This window comes from Colobus angolensis, unplaced genomic scaffold (assembly GCF_000951035.1).
Source record: "Colobus angolensis palliatus isolate OR3802 unplaced genomic scaffold, Cang.pa_1.0 Scaffold58, whole genome shotgun sequence".
Lineage (NCBI taxonomy): Eukaryota > Metazoa > Chordata > Mammalia > Primates > Cercopithecidae > Colobus > Colobus angolensis.
The window spans coordinates 12,648,744-12,669,529 of NW_012119376.1; the positions used below are offsets into that span (position 1 = coordinate 12,648,744).

The following is a 20,786-nucleotide window of genomic DNA, read 5'->3' on the forward strand; positions in this document are numbered from 1 at the left end:
GCCTGGCTAGATTTTTTTTTGTATTTTTTAGTAGAGACGGGGTTTCACCATGTTAGCCAGGATGGTCTCGATCTCCTGACCTCGTGATCCGTCCATGTCGGCCTCCCAAATTGCTGGGATTACAGGCTTGAGCCACCACGCAGGGCCATTCTTGGTTTTTTTTAGTGCTTTTTTTCTCTAGAGACCTTGAAGGGCATGGCCCTTCTGTGAATATGTTGTTTTTAGAGAGAGCAGTCATAATATTGAAGATGGCAAGTGTTTTACATCAGTTATGCTCATTATGGCTTCTTGAGTAGTTTCTCAGTTCTGTTGATGGATGCACACTCTCTCTGTAAATATTTACACATTATCTTAGAGGATCACTATGGCAGAGATTTCAACACACTTATTGCATATCCTCAACCCCCACCACCACTTTAGTTTTATGTAAAAAGGGTGGTGTTACTGACCATGCCCACAAATGTGGAAACATCTTGCTTTAGCACCTTTAGCAACTCTGGTGTATTATCAGAAACACTGACAGAGTCCGTTCTCTGTAACTAACTAGTTAGATAATCTTGGGAAAGTCTCTTAACCCCTGAATTTCCTACTCATAGAAGAGAATATTTTCCTCACTGGTTTGGTGAGGATCAAATATGATAATGCATGTGAAGGCACTTTGTGAACAGTAAAGCACAATCATTATCTTCTAAAATATTTAGTCATTTTCTTCTTCCAGTTATAAAGCATCTATTTTCCCAATTTCCAATTTCTTCTCCACTCCAACCAATTTCCCAATTTTCAATTTCTTCTCCATTCCAACTCCATTTCTGCAACTAATGGGTTCATTTTCTTTTATTCTTTTCTGTTTATTGACTGTCTATTCATGTTTCCTTCTATTCTTGTTCAATTGCTTTGTACACATTCTTCTCTTATGAAGACTCCACTGTGGCTTCAGGCTAGATCTAGTCATTCATGCCTTTCACAATCTGATCTCCACCTTCCTCTGACCATATTCCTTCTTCTCTTCTTCACTAATCTTCAGCTCTAGCCAGTGGTGTGATGTAACTTTTAACAATTCCTTCCCTGAGGTAGGAAACAAAAAGCCCTGATTTATGGAATTTGCCAGTTTTCATTGTGTCAGTATTTCCACCATGATCAGCTTCAAGAATGGATCTGTTGGCAGAGCTTGATAGCTCACGCCTGTAATCCCAGCACTTTGGGAGGCCGAGTTGGGAGGATCATTTGAGGCCAGGAGTTGGAGACCAGCCTGGTTAACATGGTGAAGACCTGTCTCTACTAAAAATACAAAAATTAGCTGGATGTGGTGGCACACCCCTGTAATCCCAGCTACCAGGGAGGCTGAGGCAGGAGAATCACTTGAACTCAGCAGGTGGAGCTTGCAGTGAGCCAAGATCGTGCCGCTGCACTCCAGCCTGGGTGACAGAGCAAGACTCCATCTCAAAAAAGGCGGGGAGGAAGGGAAAGAAGCTGTGTTTAACAGCCAGCTGTCAAATTTCTTGGAACTTTAACAATCTGTTTTCATGAGCCTGTGCACCACTAGCTCTAGCACACCACCGGTTCTAAACAATCTAGAATGAGAACTCACATTGCCTTGACCTGTCACACACACTTCTGTCTCAGAATGAGCCTTTGCTGATTCAATGTCCACTCCACACAATGTCTTCGCCATACAGCCCTAGAAAGAGATTCCTAACAGCTTGGGTTTCTGGCAGCTTGTGTCCCACTCTGTGTAATAGACCAGTTCAGTTTTTTCTTCTCAGACCTCCTAAGCACTTATCTGTTTTCTTCTCTGATATACTGATAAGCTGACTTCTCTCTTTATGTTTAGAATCCACTCCATTTCACCATTAGCTCTTAAGCTTCTTGAGGGAAGGATGTGATGTATACCTCTCTGGTTCCTGATTGTCTTGCACATAATCGAACTCAATGAATTGCTGCTGCTGATTTTGACTTTCCATTAATGGTTACATTTGATTGTTGAAACTAAAATCTTGAGCCCTCTTGAATTGCTCTAATCTTCATTATATAGTAAATGGCTGCCCCCTGCCTGGCCTACTTGCTGCATCCTCGTCAATCAGGAATGACTTTACCATATATTATATCTAGGATGGTTTCAAAATGATTACTTTGCTTTTAACTTGTATGTTAAGAAAGCTGACTGTACTTTTCCCACCTTTTCTTTAGGTGCTGAAAGATGGGCGTTTGGTAAACAAGAATGGATCATCTGGGCCTATACTAACAGTGTCCCTCTTTGGGAGGTGGTACACAAAGGACTCATTTTATAACTCAAGTGGGACCAGCAATTCAGCGATAACTTACCTGCTAATATTCATATTATTAATGATCTTAGCTTTGCAAAATATTGTAATGGTATAGGGCATCTCTATCACTCAGTTTCTGCATCATATACTTGGCTAAATGTGCTTATCAGCTTCCCAAGTTTACTAAGAAATTTTAAAGTGCTATTTCAGTAGTATAGACCAGTGAGTCCTAAATATTTTTTCTCATCAAAAATTCTTTTTTAAGTTTTATGATAATGTTGTCCATTTTTTTGGCTACTCTGAAATGTTGCAGTGTGGAACAATGGAAAGAGCCTGGGTGTTTGGGTCAGATAAATGAAGATCAAACCGCAGTTTCAGCCTCATTTGCTTGAGACTTTGTGTGGGTTTGTATGTGTGGGAGGGTGCAGAATGAGGAGTTTCAGGGCCATGGCAAACATAGCTGTGCCCTTGAAGAGAATAGTAATGATGGGAATTTAGAGGTTTATGACTGAATTCTCTTTGACATTAAAGACAATTTGAATTCACCTAGTTTTCTGTGCTAATGTTTATCTGGAGATTTACTTTCCAATCAAGAGGCAACGTTGACATTTATTTCTACAGTGAATGTAGCTTTGAGTGCTAGAAGAATTGACGGCTATTCCAAGTTCATATGAAAGGAGACCTGACCCAGGGCACTCATAGCCCCAACTGTCCCACCTTAAGGCTATGGCATAATTTAACAGGCAGAAATCTCATAACAAAGACCATGACAGTTAAAAGTTACACTATTTTCAGCATTCGGTTAACTTTTTACAAAATACATATATTCCATGCTACTTGAAGTATAATAGTATATTTGTTATTGGTCATTTAATTCAGATACTCTTACAATTAAATACACGATTTTGAATTTTCAGATTTATTTTCTGATTTTTATGTCCCAAAGTATTTTTAAGTTCAATACTTTTACATTAAAAGATCACAATTGAAGCATTTATCTTTTGTTTTTACATATTGTCATAAGCCCACGTATGGATTTGATGTTAATATTCTACTAAAATACACTAGAAAAGTAAGATTCCTTTTATAATCTAGTGGTTACTATTAAGAGAAGGGATATGGAAGTTAAGCCACACTTTGTATTTAATTTTGAGAAGAGCATACACATTCCCTATGTTCGGCACTGGGACATCAAAGATGGTAATTTTAAAGCTGTAATGAATGTGCATTTGTGTATATAGCCCAAATCATATAATCATAAAAGTTTTATGTTCTTTTTTCTTTTCTTTTCTTTTTAAGACAGAATCTCGCTCTGTCACCCAGGCTAGAGTGCAATGGCGGGAGTTCAGCTCACTGCAACCTCCGCCTCCTGGGTTCAGGAGATACTCCTGCCTCAGCCTCCCAAGTAGCTGGAATTACAGGCACCCACTAACCTGCCTAGCTAATTTTTGTATTTTTAGTAGAGATGGGGTTTTGTCATGTTGGCCAGGCTGGTCTCGATCTTCTGACCTCAGGTGATCCACCCACCTTGGCTTCCCGATGTGCTGGGATGACAGGCATGAGCCACTACGCCTGGCTTTTTTTTTCTTTTCATGAAGTATGGGACATTTAAGATTTGCCAAGTTTTGCTTGAAGAAGATAGATGTTGTGCAGTGGTTTTGTAGCATGTATTTTGGCTCTTGGGCAATGATGTTTCACTTGCAGAAGTTTAGATGTTGATTGAAAATCAACAGCTGACCTTAAACCAACTGGTTTGAGTAAGATACAAGCAAGGAACTCCTTTCACAGAAAGGGGCAGTTCTGATCCAAGCTTGGAGCTGTCAGCTGTACCTCAGTTTGTTAAAAACAAAAACAAAAACAAAAAACAAAAGCACCAAGTGCCAAGGAAATTAAAGAGCACTTAATGCTCTACTGTAAAATTGCACATTTTAGCCCATCTCCGCAGTGGTTTCTCACATACATTTTATTTTATCAGACAACCCAAGCATAGTTTCATTTGGCCTTAATACTTCTTTGATAACTATCTTTCATCCCATTGTAAAATTTCATGTTAGTTCTTGAGTCCCTTGTGGTTCTGCAGATAATAAACAAAGCTCTTATTTTCTGCTATTTTCTTTCATTAGGTTTTTTTCCTGAAATGTTCTCTTACAACTTCCTGGTTACAGCGCCCTGTATTACAAAGTCACAGGCTCAGCAGCCGCCTTCTCTCAGGGCTCACTACCTAGCCTTCTTTCATTCATTCAGGAAGCATTAATCACCTACTACATTCCAAGTACTAAGTATTGAGACAGTGGTCAATGCATTCTCTTTGTTCCCTTTGCCACTCTGTGACATTGCCCCCTTTGATATGATCTATTTCCATAATTTTTGTGATATGCTAACAACCTGCTTTGCAATTGCACTGCTCCTATTTCCTACTTTCTTTGCATTTTGACCTATCTTCATAGTGTCAGCTCATTGCTCTGTACAGGTGATTTCTGGCAGCATTCTTTCTGTTTTGGCCTCTTTCCTAAATTCTTTTTACATTTCTAACTCCATTTTGACCATCATTCCAAGAGAGTCCATAGGTGATAATGTTCTAAAAGACATCCGAGACTGGATGCCTGCTTAGGTCAATATGGTTATTACACCCACACCCACACTCACATGCTTACACTGAGCTACACACACAGCTACTTCCAATGAAGGCATTCCTGAGAAGACATTTGGATAAAGAAACAGGGACAACTGTGAAGAGGATTTCTTGAGTATGCAAATAAGACAGAAAGTACTTGGAATGGGAAAGAAAACATGCCTGTAATCCTGATGCTTTGGGAAACTGAGGCAGGAGGATTACTTGAGCTCAGGAGTTCAAGACCAGCCTGAGCAACATGGTAAAACCCTGTCTGTACCAAAAATACAAAAAGCCAGCCAGGTGTGGTGGTGTGTGGCTGTGTTCTCAGCTACTTGGGAGGCTGAGGTGGGAGGATCACTTGAGCCTCTGAGATCAAAACTGCAGTGAGCTGTGATCGTGCCACTGCACTCCAGCCTGGACAAAAGAGCAAGATCTTGTGTCAAAACAAACAAGCAAACAAAAAAAAAAGCAATTTCTTTGAGAATTTCTAGACCACATGAAGCTAAGTCAAAGGAGAAAAATAACAAGAGTGAACTGACTAATTTCAATTTACCTGTCTTCAAGAATTCTGTGACATCTTATTTTGTTTCAATATGAATTGAACAACCCTGCTAAAAGCTTTGATCAGTTATGTTATAAACCTTTGCTTCCTTGTTACTTTGCATTTTGCATTTCAGAAGTGAATTTAAAAAAATACTACACATCTACAACCATCTGATCTTCGACAAACTGGACAAAAAGAAGCAATGGGGAAAGGATTCCCTATTTAATAAATGGTTCTGGGAAAACTGGCTAGCCACATGCAGACAATGGAAACTGGACCCCTTATATCTTACACAAAAATTAACTGAAGATGGATTAACAACTTAGATGTAAAACCCAAAACTATAAAAACCCTAGAAGAAAATCTAGACAATACCATTCAGAACATAGGCACAAACAAATATTTCACGACAAAAACACCAAAAGCAATTGCAACAAAAGCAAAAATTGACAAATGAAATCTAATTAAACTGAAGAGTTTCTGCACAGCAAAGAAGCTATCATCAGAGTGAACAGACAAACCATGGAATGGAAGAAAATTTTTGCAATCTATCCTTCTGACAAAGGTTCAATATCCAGAACCTACAAGGAACTTAAACAAAAATTTTGCAATCAGACTGGGCGCGGTGGCTCATGCCTGCAATCCCAGCACTTGGGGAGGCCGAGGCAGGCAGATCACGAGGTCAGGAGATCGAGACCATCCTGGGTAACATAGTGAAACCCTGTTTCTACAAAAAAAAAAAAAAAAAAAAAGTTAGTGGGCGTGGTGGTGCATGCCTGTAATCCCAGTTACTCGAGAGGCTGAGGCAGGAGAATAGCTTGAACCCAGCAGGCGGAGGTGGCAGTGAGCTGAGATTGCGTCACTGTACTCCAGCTTGGCAACAAAGCTAGATTCCATCTCAAAAAAAAAAAAAAAAAAAATTTTGCAATCTATCCATCTGACAAATGTCCAATATCTGGAATCTACAAGGAACATTTTATTCCACAAGAAAAAAAAAACGAACAACCCCATTAAAAAGTGGGCAAAGGGCATGAACAGACACTTCTTGAAAGAAGATATTTATGCAACTACAATCATATAAAATAAAACTCAGCCAGGTGTGGTGGCTCACACCTGTAATCCCAGCACTTTGGGAGGCTGAGGTGGGTGAATTACTTGAGGTCAGGAGTTCAAGACCAGCCTGGCCAACATGGTGAAACCCTATCTCTATTAAAAGTACAAAAATGAGCTGGGTGTGGTGAACCTGTAGTCCCAACTGCTTGGGAGGCTGAGGTGGGTGGATCTCTTGAACCCGGGAGGCAGAGGTTGCAATGAGCTTAGATCCTGCCACTACACTCCAGGTTGGACAACAGAGTGAGACTCTTTCTCAAAAAAAGAAAAAATGCATATTCCAAGTTATTTAAACATTTTATTTCTGCAGATGTTTCTGACACACAGATCGTTTTGCATAACAATCTCCCACAGACCGACAGCCCAGCTTATGCAATAAGACAATATGAATAGAGCAGAAGCCTCTGTGTCCCAGCCCCAGCATGTCTCTTCTTGTTCCCATCCCCTTACCCCTGAGAAACTCCCTCTCCTAAGATAGTGATAGATTATTCCCATGAATTCTATATACATACACAATCCTACTTAGTACAATTTTGCATCTTTTTCAAATGTGTATTCTATATATGGTAAATTATTCACATTTTGCATGTTTCTTATTTTTATACTCAACATTGTGAGCTTAGCCCATGTAAAAGAGCATTGCTCTATTTCATCCACTTTGACTGCTTTATGGTGCACTGTTTTCACTGCTTCATGGTGCACAGTTATACAGATATACAGATTACTAAGTTATTATCTCTCAGCTCCAAACCCACCCTTTCATATTCTTTTTTTGTGATTCTGTGACTAAGCAAATACTTCTCTTTCGTTGGCTGCTCCCTGCTAAGTTTTGCCAGTAGGAGGTACTAGAGGGACACTTACGTTGGAAGAGGAAAGGGACTTGTCCTGTTAGCTGACCTATCGGTGTCTTCCCAACCACGGTATTGTACCTGGCAGCAGTAGTTTGTTCTAGCAGCCATTGTTTCTAGGTTTTTTTCCCCACACTCGCAGAACCAGCATTATTGCCATTCTTCAAAAATACCAACACCAGCCAGTACTGAGGTCCAGCTCCATGGGGGCCCTATGAGGATCTGATTCATCAGCACCAGCTGGAGAGCACCCTCTTCTCCCACTCCTGAGCCTCAGCTCCACAGGCTCCTCCAGACACTTTCCAGCTTCTAACACTCTCTTCTTCCGTCTGTTCACACACTAAGAGTGGTAGCTGCTTCCCGTAGTTACCATCTCAGAGTTAACCTAGTGTTCATTTTTTGCCCTTCATTCATCAAATACCTGTTGGGTCAGATCTTTATATTAAATTTTCTTAAAATAATTGGGATGGTTTCTTTTTTCTGGTTGCATCTTGCCTGGTTCAACAGATAAAGCACTATTCATTTGTCCATTCTGCCGTTGATGAATATGGTGAGTATGGCCAGGCCTGCTGCATGGAAACTGTGGGTAAACCAGATGATGTGCTAACATACAAAATGTGGTTGCATTCAGCCGTGATGCAGTGGTGGACCCAGGCATGTGATCATGGCCCCTCAAAAAGCCATCAGTAGGCAGGTAGCATGCCTACTTTGGGCTTTCTCTAACATGCAGTGGTGACGTATAGTGATGTGAACTGACATGGACTTTCTTTGACCTGGCATCTTCACTGTAAGAAAGTTACTGAAGCCATGATCTTCGGCTATGTCTCTGTGAAAACGCAGGTTTGGTGTCGGTATATGTCCTTTATCTCAAATATATAATGTACTTTGTGGTGCTTATGTGATTTCTCAGCAATAAGCTGAACGCAGAACCATAAAGCAATGTTAGCCAACTCTGCATCATCATTTTGAAGAACTTTGTACCTGGACTTTTGTTGCATGGTCAAGTTTAACACATACTTAAGTTTTCTACTTTTTTAGTTGTTTGTTTACTACAATTATTATTAGTATTATTTTCTATTATAACTAAAACTTCTCTGAGCATCCTTGTACATGTCTTCTTGTGCATCTTAAAATGTCAAATGAATTTTTGGATGCCTACTTTAGGTCAGGCAAGCCCTGTGCTGAATGGTGATAAATAAAACAAATATTCTATTTCTGAAAGATCTCAGTCTAGAAGAAGAGATAAAGCATCACTACCACCATCATCATTACCACTCATTATCATAGCAATTAAATAATGAGCATTTAGAATATGTCTCACACTGTACTAAACATTTTCAAGGATCTCATTTAATACATATAATAAAAGTCATAGAATATGATAGTGCTGTGATCAATACAAGGACCAGAAATGGATCAATTCTACCTTGGAAGACCAGAAAAATGTCACAGACAAACAGAATAAGATAATCAGGGCGTCTAAGATAGAGTTAGTCATGCATGCAAAGACATGGAAGTATGCTTCAGGCAGTGTTTAATGTATTAGGGAGGAAGAGGATGCAAGGAGGAAGGATAAGGACAGACAATGTAAAAAATAAGACTGGAGAGATAGTCCAGAGCCAGATTATTGAAACACAAATGAAGTCTAGACTTTATCTAGAAGTTGAGAGAAAGACACATTGAAGAGTTTTAGAGTCAAGTAGCCATGAGGGACTAAACAGTTTAAAAACTAGATAAATTTGATGGTTGTTTGAAGGATGGAGTGGAGGAGGAAGTTGTAAAGGCAAAGTGGCCAGGAAGGAGCCAACTGCAGCAGTCCCCTAAGGGTAGTGGAGTCAGTATGGGGACATGCTTGAGGAACAACAAAGAAGTCAATGCAACTGGAGCCGAATGAACATGGGAAAAGTAGTGGGAATTGTTAGAAGTGACAGCTTATAGTGGTTCTTTTAGGCATTGTAGGAACTTGGCCTTTTACTCTGAGTAAAGTTGAATGCCATTGATAATTTTTGTTTGTTTGTTTGTTTGAGACAGAGTTCCACTCTTGTTGCCCAGGCTGGAGTGCAATGGTGCGATCTCAGCTCACTGCAACCTCTGACTCCCAGGTTCAAGTGATTCTCCTGCCTCAGCCTCCTGCGTAGCTGGGATTATAGGTGCATGCCACTATGCTCAGCTAATTTTGTATTTTTAGTAGAGACGGGGTTTCTCTATTTTGGTCAGGCTGGTCTCAAACTCCTGACCTCAGGCCATCCGCCCGCCTTGGCTTCCCAAAGTGCTGGGATTACAGGTGTGATCACTGTGCCCAGGCCATTGATAGGTTTTGAGCAGAGGAATGACATGATTAGTCTTACATTTTAATAGAATGGCTCCGATTGTTGTTGTGCAAAAGTAGAAGTAGTGGTACAAAAACCAGGTGCGAGGGTTTGGGAATAATCCAGACTAGTGATAATGATGGCTTGGACCACAGTTGCTATAGTAAAAGACTACTTGCTTGAACGTGTGTAGACTGAGAGAGATAGAAAGAAGTAAGGATGACTCCAAGGGTTTTGACCTGAACAAAAGGGAGATGAGAGAAGTCATTAATTGAGATCTGAAAGACTACTGGTCAAAGAGCATCAGGAGGAGAAAGTCAGGAGCTCAGTTTTGTTCATGTTGATCAGATAAGCCTTCATACATCCAAGTGGAGATTTTGAGTAGACTGTTACTAGACATAAGAGTCTAGAGTTCTCGAGAGGTTTGAGATAGATATATAAATCTGTGAGTCACTAATATTAAATATGTAGATGGTATTTAAAGAGATGAAATGGATGTAATCACCTAGGAAGTGAGTGTAGATTGGAACAGAAGACTTCCAAAGGTTGAGGCCCCAGGGTGCACCAATATTGCCAAGTCAGGGATCATGAGTAGAAACCAGAAAAAAAAAAGTCCAAAGAAACAAAACAAAGTAAACAAATACAAAAGCCAAGAAGAAAGAAAGAGGAAAACCAAAAGAATGTGAAGAAGAAACTACATTAAGAATGGGATAATGGCAACTGTGTCAAATCCTACCAAGACGTCAAGTGAGATGAGACTGAGAACTGACCATCGAACTTAGTAATAGGGAGATTAATGGCAACTGGACAAGGCAATGAAGTCATGGGGGTAAAATCCTGTTGGGAGGACAGGAATTGAGGCAAGGAGTACACGCCATGGTGGAAAGGAGTTTTGTTGTAAAATAAAGCTGAGAAATGGGGCAGGACCTGGAAGGGGATGTCAGATCAAGAGGGTTTTTTTTTTTTTTTATATAGAAAATATTACCAGATAGTTATAGAATATATAATAGGATACTTGTGTTTTCTTTATTGTATCTAATAGAGAAAGAAAAATTGGTGATAAACAGTAACGGGGCTGGGCACGGTGGCTCATGCCTCTAATCCCAGCTCTTTGGGAGGCCAAGGTGGGTGGATCATTTGAGGTCAGGAGTTCGAGAATAGCCTGGCTAATATGGTGAAACCCTGTCTCTACTGAAAATACAAAAATCAGCCAGGCATGGTGATGTGCACCTATAAGTCCAGCTACTCGGGAGACTGAGGGAGGAGAATTGCTTGAACCTGGGAGGTGGAGGTTGCAGTGAGCCAAGATTGTGCCACTGCACTCCAGCCTGGGTGATAGAGCAAGTTTCCATCTCCAAAAAAAAAAAAAAAAGCCAAGCATGGTGGTTCATGCGTATAATCCCAGCACTTTGAGAGGCTGAGGTGAGCAGATCACTTGAGATCAGGAGTTTGAGACCACCCTGGCCAACATGGTAAAACTCCGTCACTGCTAAAAATACAAAAATTAACCAGGTGTGGGGACGGGTGCCTGTAATCCCAGCTACTTGGGAGACTGAGGCAGGAGAATCTTTTGAACCTGGGAGGTGGAGGTTGCAGTGAGCCAAGACTGCACCATTACACTAGAGCCTGGGTGACAGAGATCCTGTGTCCAAAACAAACAAACAAACAAAAAAGTAAGAGGGCCTAACTTCTAGAGCAATGTCCTTGGGATCCAGTGCTCAAGGATAGGGGCTAGACTTAAATAGGGTCAAGAGCAGTCATTTATAGTAAGGATGGTGGGAGGCAGTATTTACGGGTCCAGATGGCTGGCACGTGGGTTGATACCTGGTGGGAGCTTGTGGAAGGGAGCTCTTCTGAAGTTCAGAAAAGAAGTTTGAGCTAAAGATAGAGACACAGTCATTATCCTTTCATTAGAAGATAGTTGAAGTTATGAAGTAGAAAAAAACCTGGGGCCAGGTGAGAGGGTAGAGTAAGGGATTGAAAAACAGTAAACAATAATGTGGCTACTGGCCATAAGTGCATTCAGAGTTTAGAGAAGGGAATAGCAACAAGACTGGGGAGGCAATGGATTTGAGCTCGAAAGGCAGGATTTGGTCAGAATCATTCCAGGATCAGAGCAACAGTGATCATGTTATAAGAAGAGTACTTTTAGCTAAGAACACAAAATATAAAATGGAACCAAGAGAAAGAAAGCTCTTGCTCTCTGCTTTGATTCAACATATGCATGGGAATTATCTTAATTAATGATAGCAATGGTCAAGGGAACGCTAATGGATTACAGTATTGAGGGTTAGGGTGGGAGGAGTGGGATCAGAGAGGCTGATGGAGAGCCTGAAAGAGGAATTCTTGTTCATGGGGTCAGGATCTTGATAAGGAGAATGGAGAGGAGGTTTTACAATGAATGTTAGAAATAAAGATTTGGGGAAAGCCAATACACTCTTAGAGATGTTATTTCAGCACCTCTTGTCTCCTTTAAAATGTGTCCCTTACATATTTAAAAGAAGAATTATATTTACTGTAATACAAAACTTCTGACTCTAAACTTCTTAATCCTTCAATAATGCCAGACTGTCATAAGGATTATGTACCAATACAGTGTTTCAAATAATTTGCATCTGCAACCTTATACACCTATGAAGCAAAGGCATTACTAACAACATTGGGTAATAAAATATGTAACTCAAGTTTCTATTGATTTCAACATGATAAAAAGCTGCTACATTTCCTGGAACTTGGGACTGGGAGAATGAAGGGGAATTCCTATTTGTTTCCTTTTGATTCTATTCAGAAATTCAGGTGAACCAAGAAAAGAGTTAGAATTTCAACTTGAAATATTTAAATTGTTTTCTTCTCATACCAGATCAATCCATCTGTCTTACATGGTTTCCTTCTTCTCCTCAGAAATTTATTTTGAAAAGAATTTATGTCTGATGTCTGATGAAAATAATTTATGTCAGACATAAATTCAGAATTTAGGGCTGAATTTATGTTCACATGTCCTTATGCCCTGAAATGGTATCAGGGCATAAGGTCATATGGAAACACCATGGGGTACCTGGGAGCAGAAATATTCGGATAATGGAAAAGTTTATTGAAATCAAGGAACTTTGAATTATAGAACCAAACCAAACCCAATAGACACAAATCTCCATAACTTACAAGTTTCCTTAGATCTTAGAGAGAATTTCAAGAGGGAGAAGCAGTGTTAATTGTTCTAGAATCAGAGATTTAAACTTTAAAAAAATTTCTACATTTTAAATTAACTCATATTCAAACAAGGGGATTCAATCCAAAATTAGGTGAGGGAATTGAATTTAACTAATCAAAAAACATTTACAGAGCTTAGCACAGTATAAAATTCTATAAAGCAGCAGAGAATTATAATGTGACCTTGCCCTTAAGGGACTTATAAGGATGATATGTTTAAAAAATAAAAGAATTGAGAGAGAACTTAACACTTTTTGAATTATTGATTAATCTTCAAATGGAAGCAAGTTTAAACTGTAGAACACAGGTGAAGTAGATTGCATCTCAATAACAAGAAAGAATGTTCTTAAAATTGGCAATGTTCAAAGGCAGAATAGACTGGTCCATCAGGTAGTAGATTCCTTCATTCAACACTCATTCATATATTGAGCTTTCACCATCTGTCACACATGTGCCGGGGTGATGAGGTTCAACAGTGAGCAGGACACTTCCCTTACCCTCTAGGGACCACATCCCAGGATACACCATCTCTATCTAGATGTTTATTGGACACGGATGTTCTGAAAGAAAACATCAAGTTTCTTTTTAATCTCTTTAAGAAGACAAAACATGCATATACAATATTAAGTATTGGTATAATATTTAAATTAAAGGTCAAGACAACAGCAAGGAGTGAGAGACATTTAGCAGCACAGAAAAAAATGCTATAGGAGTTCAGAAATATCACTTACGACTGGGGTGGATTTGGGAGTACTCTAGGGGAGTTGGAACTTAGACAGATGGAGAACAAGGGCTTTTCAAATGGAAATGGCCATATAAATATGTAAGTAGAGTGCTCAACAAATTGTTGCTATGATGACTACCTTCTGGAACAGTCCAGTATTGGCCCTTTTAATAGAAATATTGGCTTACCAGGGAAACCTTTTTTTATTAAAAACAAAGACTTCAACTGCCAGTGTGTTTTGGACTGGGGTGAATTCACCTGGTTGGCTCACTCTTTTAGTGTTGAGTTCACTCTGAACAATGTCAACAACTGCACTGTACACTTGAGTCCATCTGATTGTGTCCTGGCTCTCATTTTTCTTGCACAACATCTTTTCTCAGTGCTGTGTTGTGTAATGTATGTATAAGAAAATATAAACAGCCAATTGCCGGAAAAGATTTAACATAAAGTTTTTCCAGTGAAACAAAATGTTTAAGAATCTGAGTTTGTTTTTCAAAGATCACTAAATTTTAGTTATGATTAGATCATATTTTCCAAAATGTGTGGCAGTTGTTGCCCTCCTTGCCCTGAGTGTTGGTGCATTGGACACTTTCATTGCTGCAGTATATGAGCATACAGTGATATTACCAAACAGAACAGAAACCCCTGTTTCAAAAGAAGAAGGTTTGTTCCTGATGAACAAGAACATAGATGTTTTGGAGAAAGCAGTTAAGCTGGCAGCGAAGCAGGTATTACCCTTTTATACTTGTAAAGGAGACTTGCAGTTTGATAAAAGAGTATTTGGAATTCATGAGAAACTTTTTGGCCCCACTTGTTTTGAGCAGGGTGCACATATCATTGTGACCCCAGAAGATGGAATCTATGGTTGGGTCTTCACCAGGGAGAGCATTTACCCCTATTTGGAGGATATACCAGACCCTGGAGTGAACTGGATTCCATGTAGAGACCCCTGGAGGTGATGTCATATAATTAATTTCTAAACAAAAAATTGTGATGTTGTAAAACACCAACAGTAAACTCACTGAACTTGACTGGTACTTGTGTTGATAAATAGTCAATCTGCGGCATATGATGCAGATGCTTCCTTTTTTTTTTCTGTAATTTCAACTTTTATTTTAGATTCAGGGAGTACATGTGCAGGTTTGTTACATGGGCAAATTGCAAGACGCTGAGGATTGGGGTACAACAATCGCGCCACTCAGCATAGTATCCAATAGGAAGGTTTTCAGTCCTTGCCTTCCTCCCTCTGCCCCCCCTCTATTAGTTCTCAGTGTCTGTTGTTCCCATCTTTATGATCATAAGTTCCCAATGCTTAGCTCCCACTTATAAGTGAGAACATGCAGTATTTGGTTTTCTGTTTCTGTGTTAACTCGCTGAGGATAATGTCCTTTGTTGCTGCGAAAGACATGATTTTGTTCTTTCTTGGGCACCTAGGTTAATTCCATATCTTTGCTGTTGTGAAAAGTGCTGCAATGAACATACAAGTGCATCAGTCTTTTTGGTAGAATGATTTCCTTTCCTTTGGGCATATACCTAGTAATGGGATTGTGAGTCAAATGGCCGCTGTGTTTTAAGTTCTTTGAGAAATCTCCAAACTGCTTTCCACAATAGCTGAACGAATTTACATTTCCACCAACAGTGTATAAGCATTCCCTTTTCTCCATAGCATCTTTTATTATTTGACTTTTTGTTAATAGTCATTCTGACTGGCGTGAGAGATATCTCATTGTAGTTTTGCTTGGCATTTCTCTGATGATAAGTGTTGAGTGTTTGTTCATGTGTTTGTTAGCCGCTTGTATGTCCTTTTTTGAGAAGTGTCTGTTCATGTCTTTTGCCCACTTTTCAATCGAGTTATTTGTTTTGTTTTTGCTTATTAAGTTCCTTACGGATTCTGAATATTAGACCTTTTTGTTAGATGCCTAGTTTGCAAATGTTTTCTCCCATTCTGTAGGCTGTCTACTTACTCTGTTGATAGTTGGCTTTTGCTGTACAGAGCTCTTTAGTTAAATTAGGTTCTACGTGTCAATTTTTGTTTTTGTTGCAATTGCTTTTGAGGACTTAGTCATAAATTATTTTCCAAGGTTGATGTCCAGAATGGTGTTTCTTAGATTTTCTTCTAGGATTCTTACAGTTTGAGGTCATAAATTTAAATCTTTCATCTATTTTGAGTTAATTTTTGTGTATGGTAAAAGATAGGGGCCCAGTTTCAATCTTCTGCATATGGCTAGCCAGACATTCCAGCACCTTTTGTTGAATAAGGAGTCCCTTCCCCATGTTTATTTTTGTGAACTTTGTTTGAGCTACAGAGGGTTGTAGGTATGCAGCTTTGTTTCTAGGTTCTCTATTCTGTTCTATGGTCTGTGTGTCTGTTTTTCTAACAGTACCATGTTGTTTTGGTTACTGTAGCCTTGGGTAATGTGATGCCTCAGGCTTTGTTCTTTTTGCTTTCCAGCACTTTGGGAGGCTGAGGTGGGCAGATCACTTGAGATCAGGAGTTCGAGACCAGCCTGGACAACATGGTAAAACCCCATCTCTACTAAAATACAAAAATTAGCTGGGTGTGGTGGAGTTTGCCTGTAATCCCAGCTACTTGGGAGGCTGAGGCAGGAGAATTGCTTGAATGACAGAGTGAGACTCTGTCTCAAAAAAAAAATAAAAACAAAAAAAAGAAAAGAAATAGTGTTGAATCTGCAGATACTGCTTATGTTTCATAATGTGTATCATCTGGCGTATCTCCTGTTTGGTAAGTGACTTGAGATACTGATGACTGGTTGGTTATTTGTTGCAATTGTCTTTCAAGAACAGTAGGTGTGAGGTCGGGTGCGGTGGCTCATGACTGTAATCCCAGCACTTTGGGAGGCTGAGATGGGCGGATCACGAGGTCGGGAGATCGAGACCATCCTGGCTAACATGGTGAAACCCTGTTTCTACTAAAAATACAAAAACATTAGTCAGGCGTAGTGGCAGGCGCCTGTAGTCCCCGCTACTCAGGAGGCAGAGGCAGGAGAATGGCGTGAACCCAGGAGGCAGAACTTGCAGTGAGCTGAGATCGTGCCACTGCGCTACAGCCTGGGTGACGGAGCGAGACTCCATCTCCAAAAAAAAAGAAACGTGGCTGTGACCAGGTGTGGTGGCTCAAACCTATAATCCCATCACTGTGGGAAGCCAAAGCAGGAAGATTGCTTGAAGTCAGAACTTTGAGATCAGCCTGCTCAGCAAAACCAGATCCTGTATCTGCAAATAAAAATAAAAATTAAAAAATCACCCAGGTGTGGTGGCGCACACCTATAATCCCAGCTACTCAAGAGGCTGAGGCAGGAGGATCACTGGAACCCAGGAGTCTGAGGCTGCAGTGAGCTATGATTGCATCACTGCACTCCAGCCTGGGTGACCGTAAGACCTTGTCTTAAAACAAATAGTAGGTGTAGGCCAGGTGCGGTGGCTCATGCCTGTAACCCCAGCACTTTGGGAAGTGGAATCGGGCAAATCACCTGAGGCCAGCAGTTCAAGACCAGCCTGGCCAACATGGGGAAACCCTGTCTCTACTAAAAAATACAAACATTAGCTGGGTGTGGTTGTGCATGCCTATAATCCCAGCTACTTGGGAGGCTGAGGCAGGAGAATTGCTTGAACCCAGGAGGCAGAGGTTGCAGTGAGCCGAGATCACGCCACTGCACTCCAGCCTGGGTGACAGAACGAGACTCAGTCTCAAAAAAAACTATATATATATAGTAGGTATACACACAATTGTTGTAGTAAATGTGTTTAACTGGGTTTGAACAAAGTGAAAGAGTTGTAATATCTAGAACCTGTGTCCCAAACACAAGTAAGTTGGTTCATCCACAGACACCTGCCTTCTTCATAGGAAGAGTAAAAAGATGAATGAGCCTGTTTCCAAAGAGCTTTGCTATCACTATCATTTACAATGCAATCAATATGGCAAATGGGAATTGTACAGGACTTTAAAAAGGAAGCCCTGCTTCTGGGACCACATTTTACCACCACCTAGCTGAGTGATGTAACCTAAATGCCTGACATTTCCGTTTCTTTATCTGTAAAACAGGGATAATAGAGTCCTTGTCTTAATTCTCTTACAGAGTAGACAAGAGTAATGAAGTAATACACATGAAATTTGTACATTGTAATGCACTCTCTAATGCTAGCTGTTACTATTCCTTTTTTTTAGCAGAAGGGACTGAGTCTGAACTTCTTTGTGTTCTTGTCCTTTGAGAAACTTTAGTAATTATTAGTAGATGTAATTTAGGCATAACTTTCTTAAAGAAAATATGCATAATTAATATGATATTTATGAAATAGATTATTTTAGTTGTATTAATAGTTTAAAATAGATTAAGATTATTTCTTTAAATGGCAAAATTGATGGGTTAAGAAATCATTTAACTTGCTAATTTTAAATTTGCATGCACCTATTTAGAACTACATCTATTGTGCAAAAAGAGAAACTTCTTTGATAATTTTACCTATGTAAAATTAAGTGAAAAGTCATGCTTCATGGTACAACATTCAGGCTCAGCTATGTGAGTCAAGCCTCACTCTGGGATTTTTACCTTTGGAAAAATATTCTCTAAACATTGCATGCTCTGTGTTTACAGAAACCATGTCACTATGACTCAACATCTACTTGCTTATGAGGCATTTCCCAGAACAGGAAGGAATGAATCATTATTTGCTGCAATTCATGAGACTTACACTAAAATGTACTGTATTTGACTGGGCTAATGAAACTGACTTTTCCAGGGGAAAGATACCCATAAATCTGATAATTAGCTATAGATAAATTATTTTAAGTTGGGAAAGTAAGTGACTGATGAAATTTCAACATTATGAACTCTTACACCTACTTATTCAAATGACAACCTTTCAGTTTTGTGTTACAAAAAGGAGAAATCCAGTATTTAATATAATGATAATATTGGAAAAGAAAGTCAGTTTTCTCCCTAGTGATATTTATCCCTAAAGAGAATAATAGTCATGCGTGTCTAAAAAGTCATCCTTGCGTGTTTAAATATTTAGAATGCTGACATGTCAAAGAGTTCCATGGGCTTTTTTCATGAGTAACTAGTGGGAAATGTTAAATAACTCAAATTATTTAGTCAAGAAAAGAAAAATTAAACAAAGGACACGATAAACTTATTAAAGGTCTTAATGAATGTGAATATTAGTAGTATTTCTGTTTTTGTTTTTTAGAAGAAAATAAAACAAAAAGGTCTAAACCAGTAGGCCATTAATGTGTCCTTTTTATTCAAAGGTTCATTTAACCTCAGTTGCAGAAGTGCTGTGAGATCACAGAGAGACATGGAATGGCCTGTAATCACACAATCCATAATAGCAACTTTCATTTACTGAGCACTCACTTGGTTCCAAGAACTGTACCTGGTATACTATACACATTATTGCATTCAATTTATGCAGTTGGCATTACTATTTGCATTACAAATATGTGAAAAAAGGAAGGCTTATGATCTCATAATTGGTCATTAGATTAGCTGTAATTAAAACAACTATGTCCTTTAAGCTGTGCTAACGGAATGGACTCTAAGGGTTTAGATGCACCATTTTATTATAATAAAATTTTAGTGACTAGCAAATCCATTTATTTGACAGAGTGAGCTGGTTGCTAAACCTTTTTTATCTTATTTTTTGATGAAATCTGCCTCTCTTTAACTTCCTTTCATTGTTTTCGTGCACTCTATGCTGTGTTCACACATACGACCCATCTCCTATAAATTAAGCTTTTCAAATATTTGAAGCCAGCTATCACCATGCCACATTCCCTTCTTATATCAAGGATAAATATCTTTAATATGGATGGACTTGGTAAAACAATTTCATGTCTGTACTTATCTCAGGATTTCTCATGTGGATCCACTAAGGCAGAAAGGAAGCTATTATGTTACATTTGACAGATGAGGAAACTGAGCCAGCACAGTGAAGTGCTTTTGATTATTTATTTTAATTTTTAACATTTCCACCACTTAATGCTATATTTGTTTTCTGTAGAGGACAATCTGGAGGGTACAAACTATTTACTGTCACCTGGCATTTATGTTTCCAACCACATCTCGTATCAGCAAACTTGTACAAATTATAGCTTGGATTATAGAAAAGGTCCTCTCCATTTGCAGAGTCTGCTAAATTTCAAGCGCTTCATTTATCTTCCTGGGAGCACTTCATAAGAGAATGTGCTGCTTCTTTTCATCCTTCTCTTCCTCTTCCATCTTTTCTTTCCTTCAGTCTTGTACTGTAATCTGGAGTTTGGCATAGTAAATTAGGTTAGTTTTCAGGAAGATAAACACTATATCACATGAGAGTTTTAAAATATTTTCTGTTGCTTCTTGACCTAGAGCTGTTGTGTTATGGGTAACGGGCAAATAAAGTATCACTTTGGTATTTCAGAAATCACTAAAATATAGTAAGTTTGAGGAAATGTCTATTGAATTAGATTTGGCAACACACCAGTGCAACAAAGACTCAGCTGCCTGGCCAAGGACAACTCTATTTGTGTTGTGGAATACTGGGGACATGAAGCCATGCAATGCTAGTGACCCTCAGTGTCCCCCTGATGGCCGTTACCAATACACTGATGTGGTGTTTGATTCTCAGGGAAAACTGGTGGCACACTACCGTAAGGTGAGAATCACTTGTACCTTAGCTCAACTTGTTACTTCTTTTGTGTGCTTGTGGTATGTATGTGTGTCTGTTTGTTGAATGCTGGGAAGAGAACTGTTATAGATGCATCTTATAATTATTACATCATAGTTGAAAAGGAGATTTAATTCAGTTCCATATAGGGGTTCTGGGTTTGCATTTATCATTAAACAGAATATGGTAGAGTATTTAAATGGATGTGACAATAACCACACAAAGCTTTTAATGTTCTCTGAAAAATACGTAAAATTTCTGTTTCATTTATGATTTAATATCAGGTTCATTTTTTAGCCCAATTTGTTAGCATTTCATACTAAGCTACCATATGTTCCATTAAGACTTTTTTGATTGCGATGAAAACAAAACCTCAACTGAAAATGGCTTTAACAATATGGACAATTTCTTGCTTATGCACATGTAAAAATTGTATCATAGAAAGGATAGGTCTCATTTCAGTGCAGTCTGACACTCAGAGGCTCCAAAGTTATCATCCATCC

At 39.2% G+C, this 20,786-nt stretch overlaps 2 protein-coding genes across 4 annotated transcripts in view; both read left to right on the top strand.

The window, feature by feature from the left end:
• VNN2 (vanin 2) overlaps positions 1-2,809 on the top strand; it is a 23,992-nt gene extending 21,183 nt beyond the window's left edge. For all 3 annotated transcript variants that reach the window (XM_011962145.1, XM_011962144.1, XM_011962146.1), the window contains one exon: positions 2,188-2,809. In XM_011962145.1, coding sequence (XP_011817535.1) covers positions 2,188-2,379 — 192 coding nt within the window. In that variant the 3' untranslated portion in view covers positions 2,380-2,809. The remainder of the gene's footprint in view (positions 1-2,187) is intronic.
• Positions 2,810-13,498: 10,689 nt separating this feature from the next.
• VNN3 (vanin 3) overlaps positions 13,499-20,786 on the top strand; it is a 13,716-nt gene continuing 6,428 nt past the window's right edge. The window contains 4 exon segments of the mRNA XM_011962147.1: positions 13,499-14,348; positions 14,445-14,575; positions 20,084-20,149; positions 20,151-20,271. Of these exon segments, the coding sequence (XP_011817537.1) occupies positions 14,136-14,348; positions 14,445-14,575; positions 20,084-20,149; positions 20,151-20,271 (531 nt within the window). The 5' untranslated portion in view covers positions 13,499-14,135.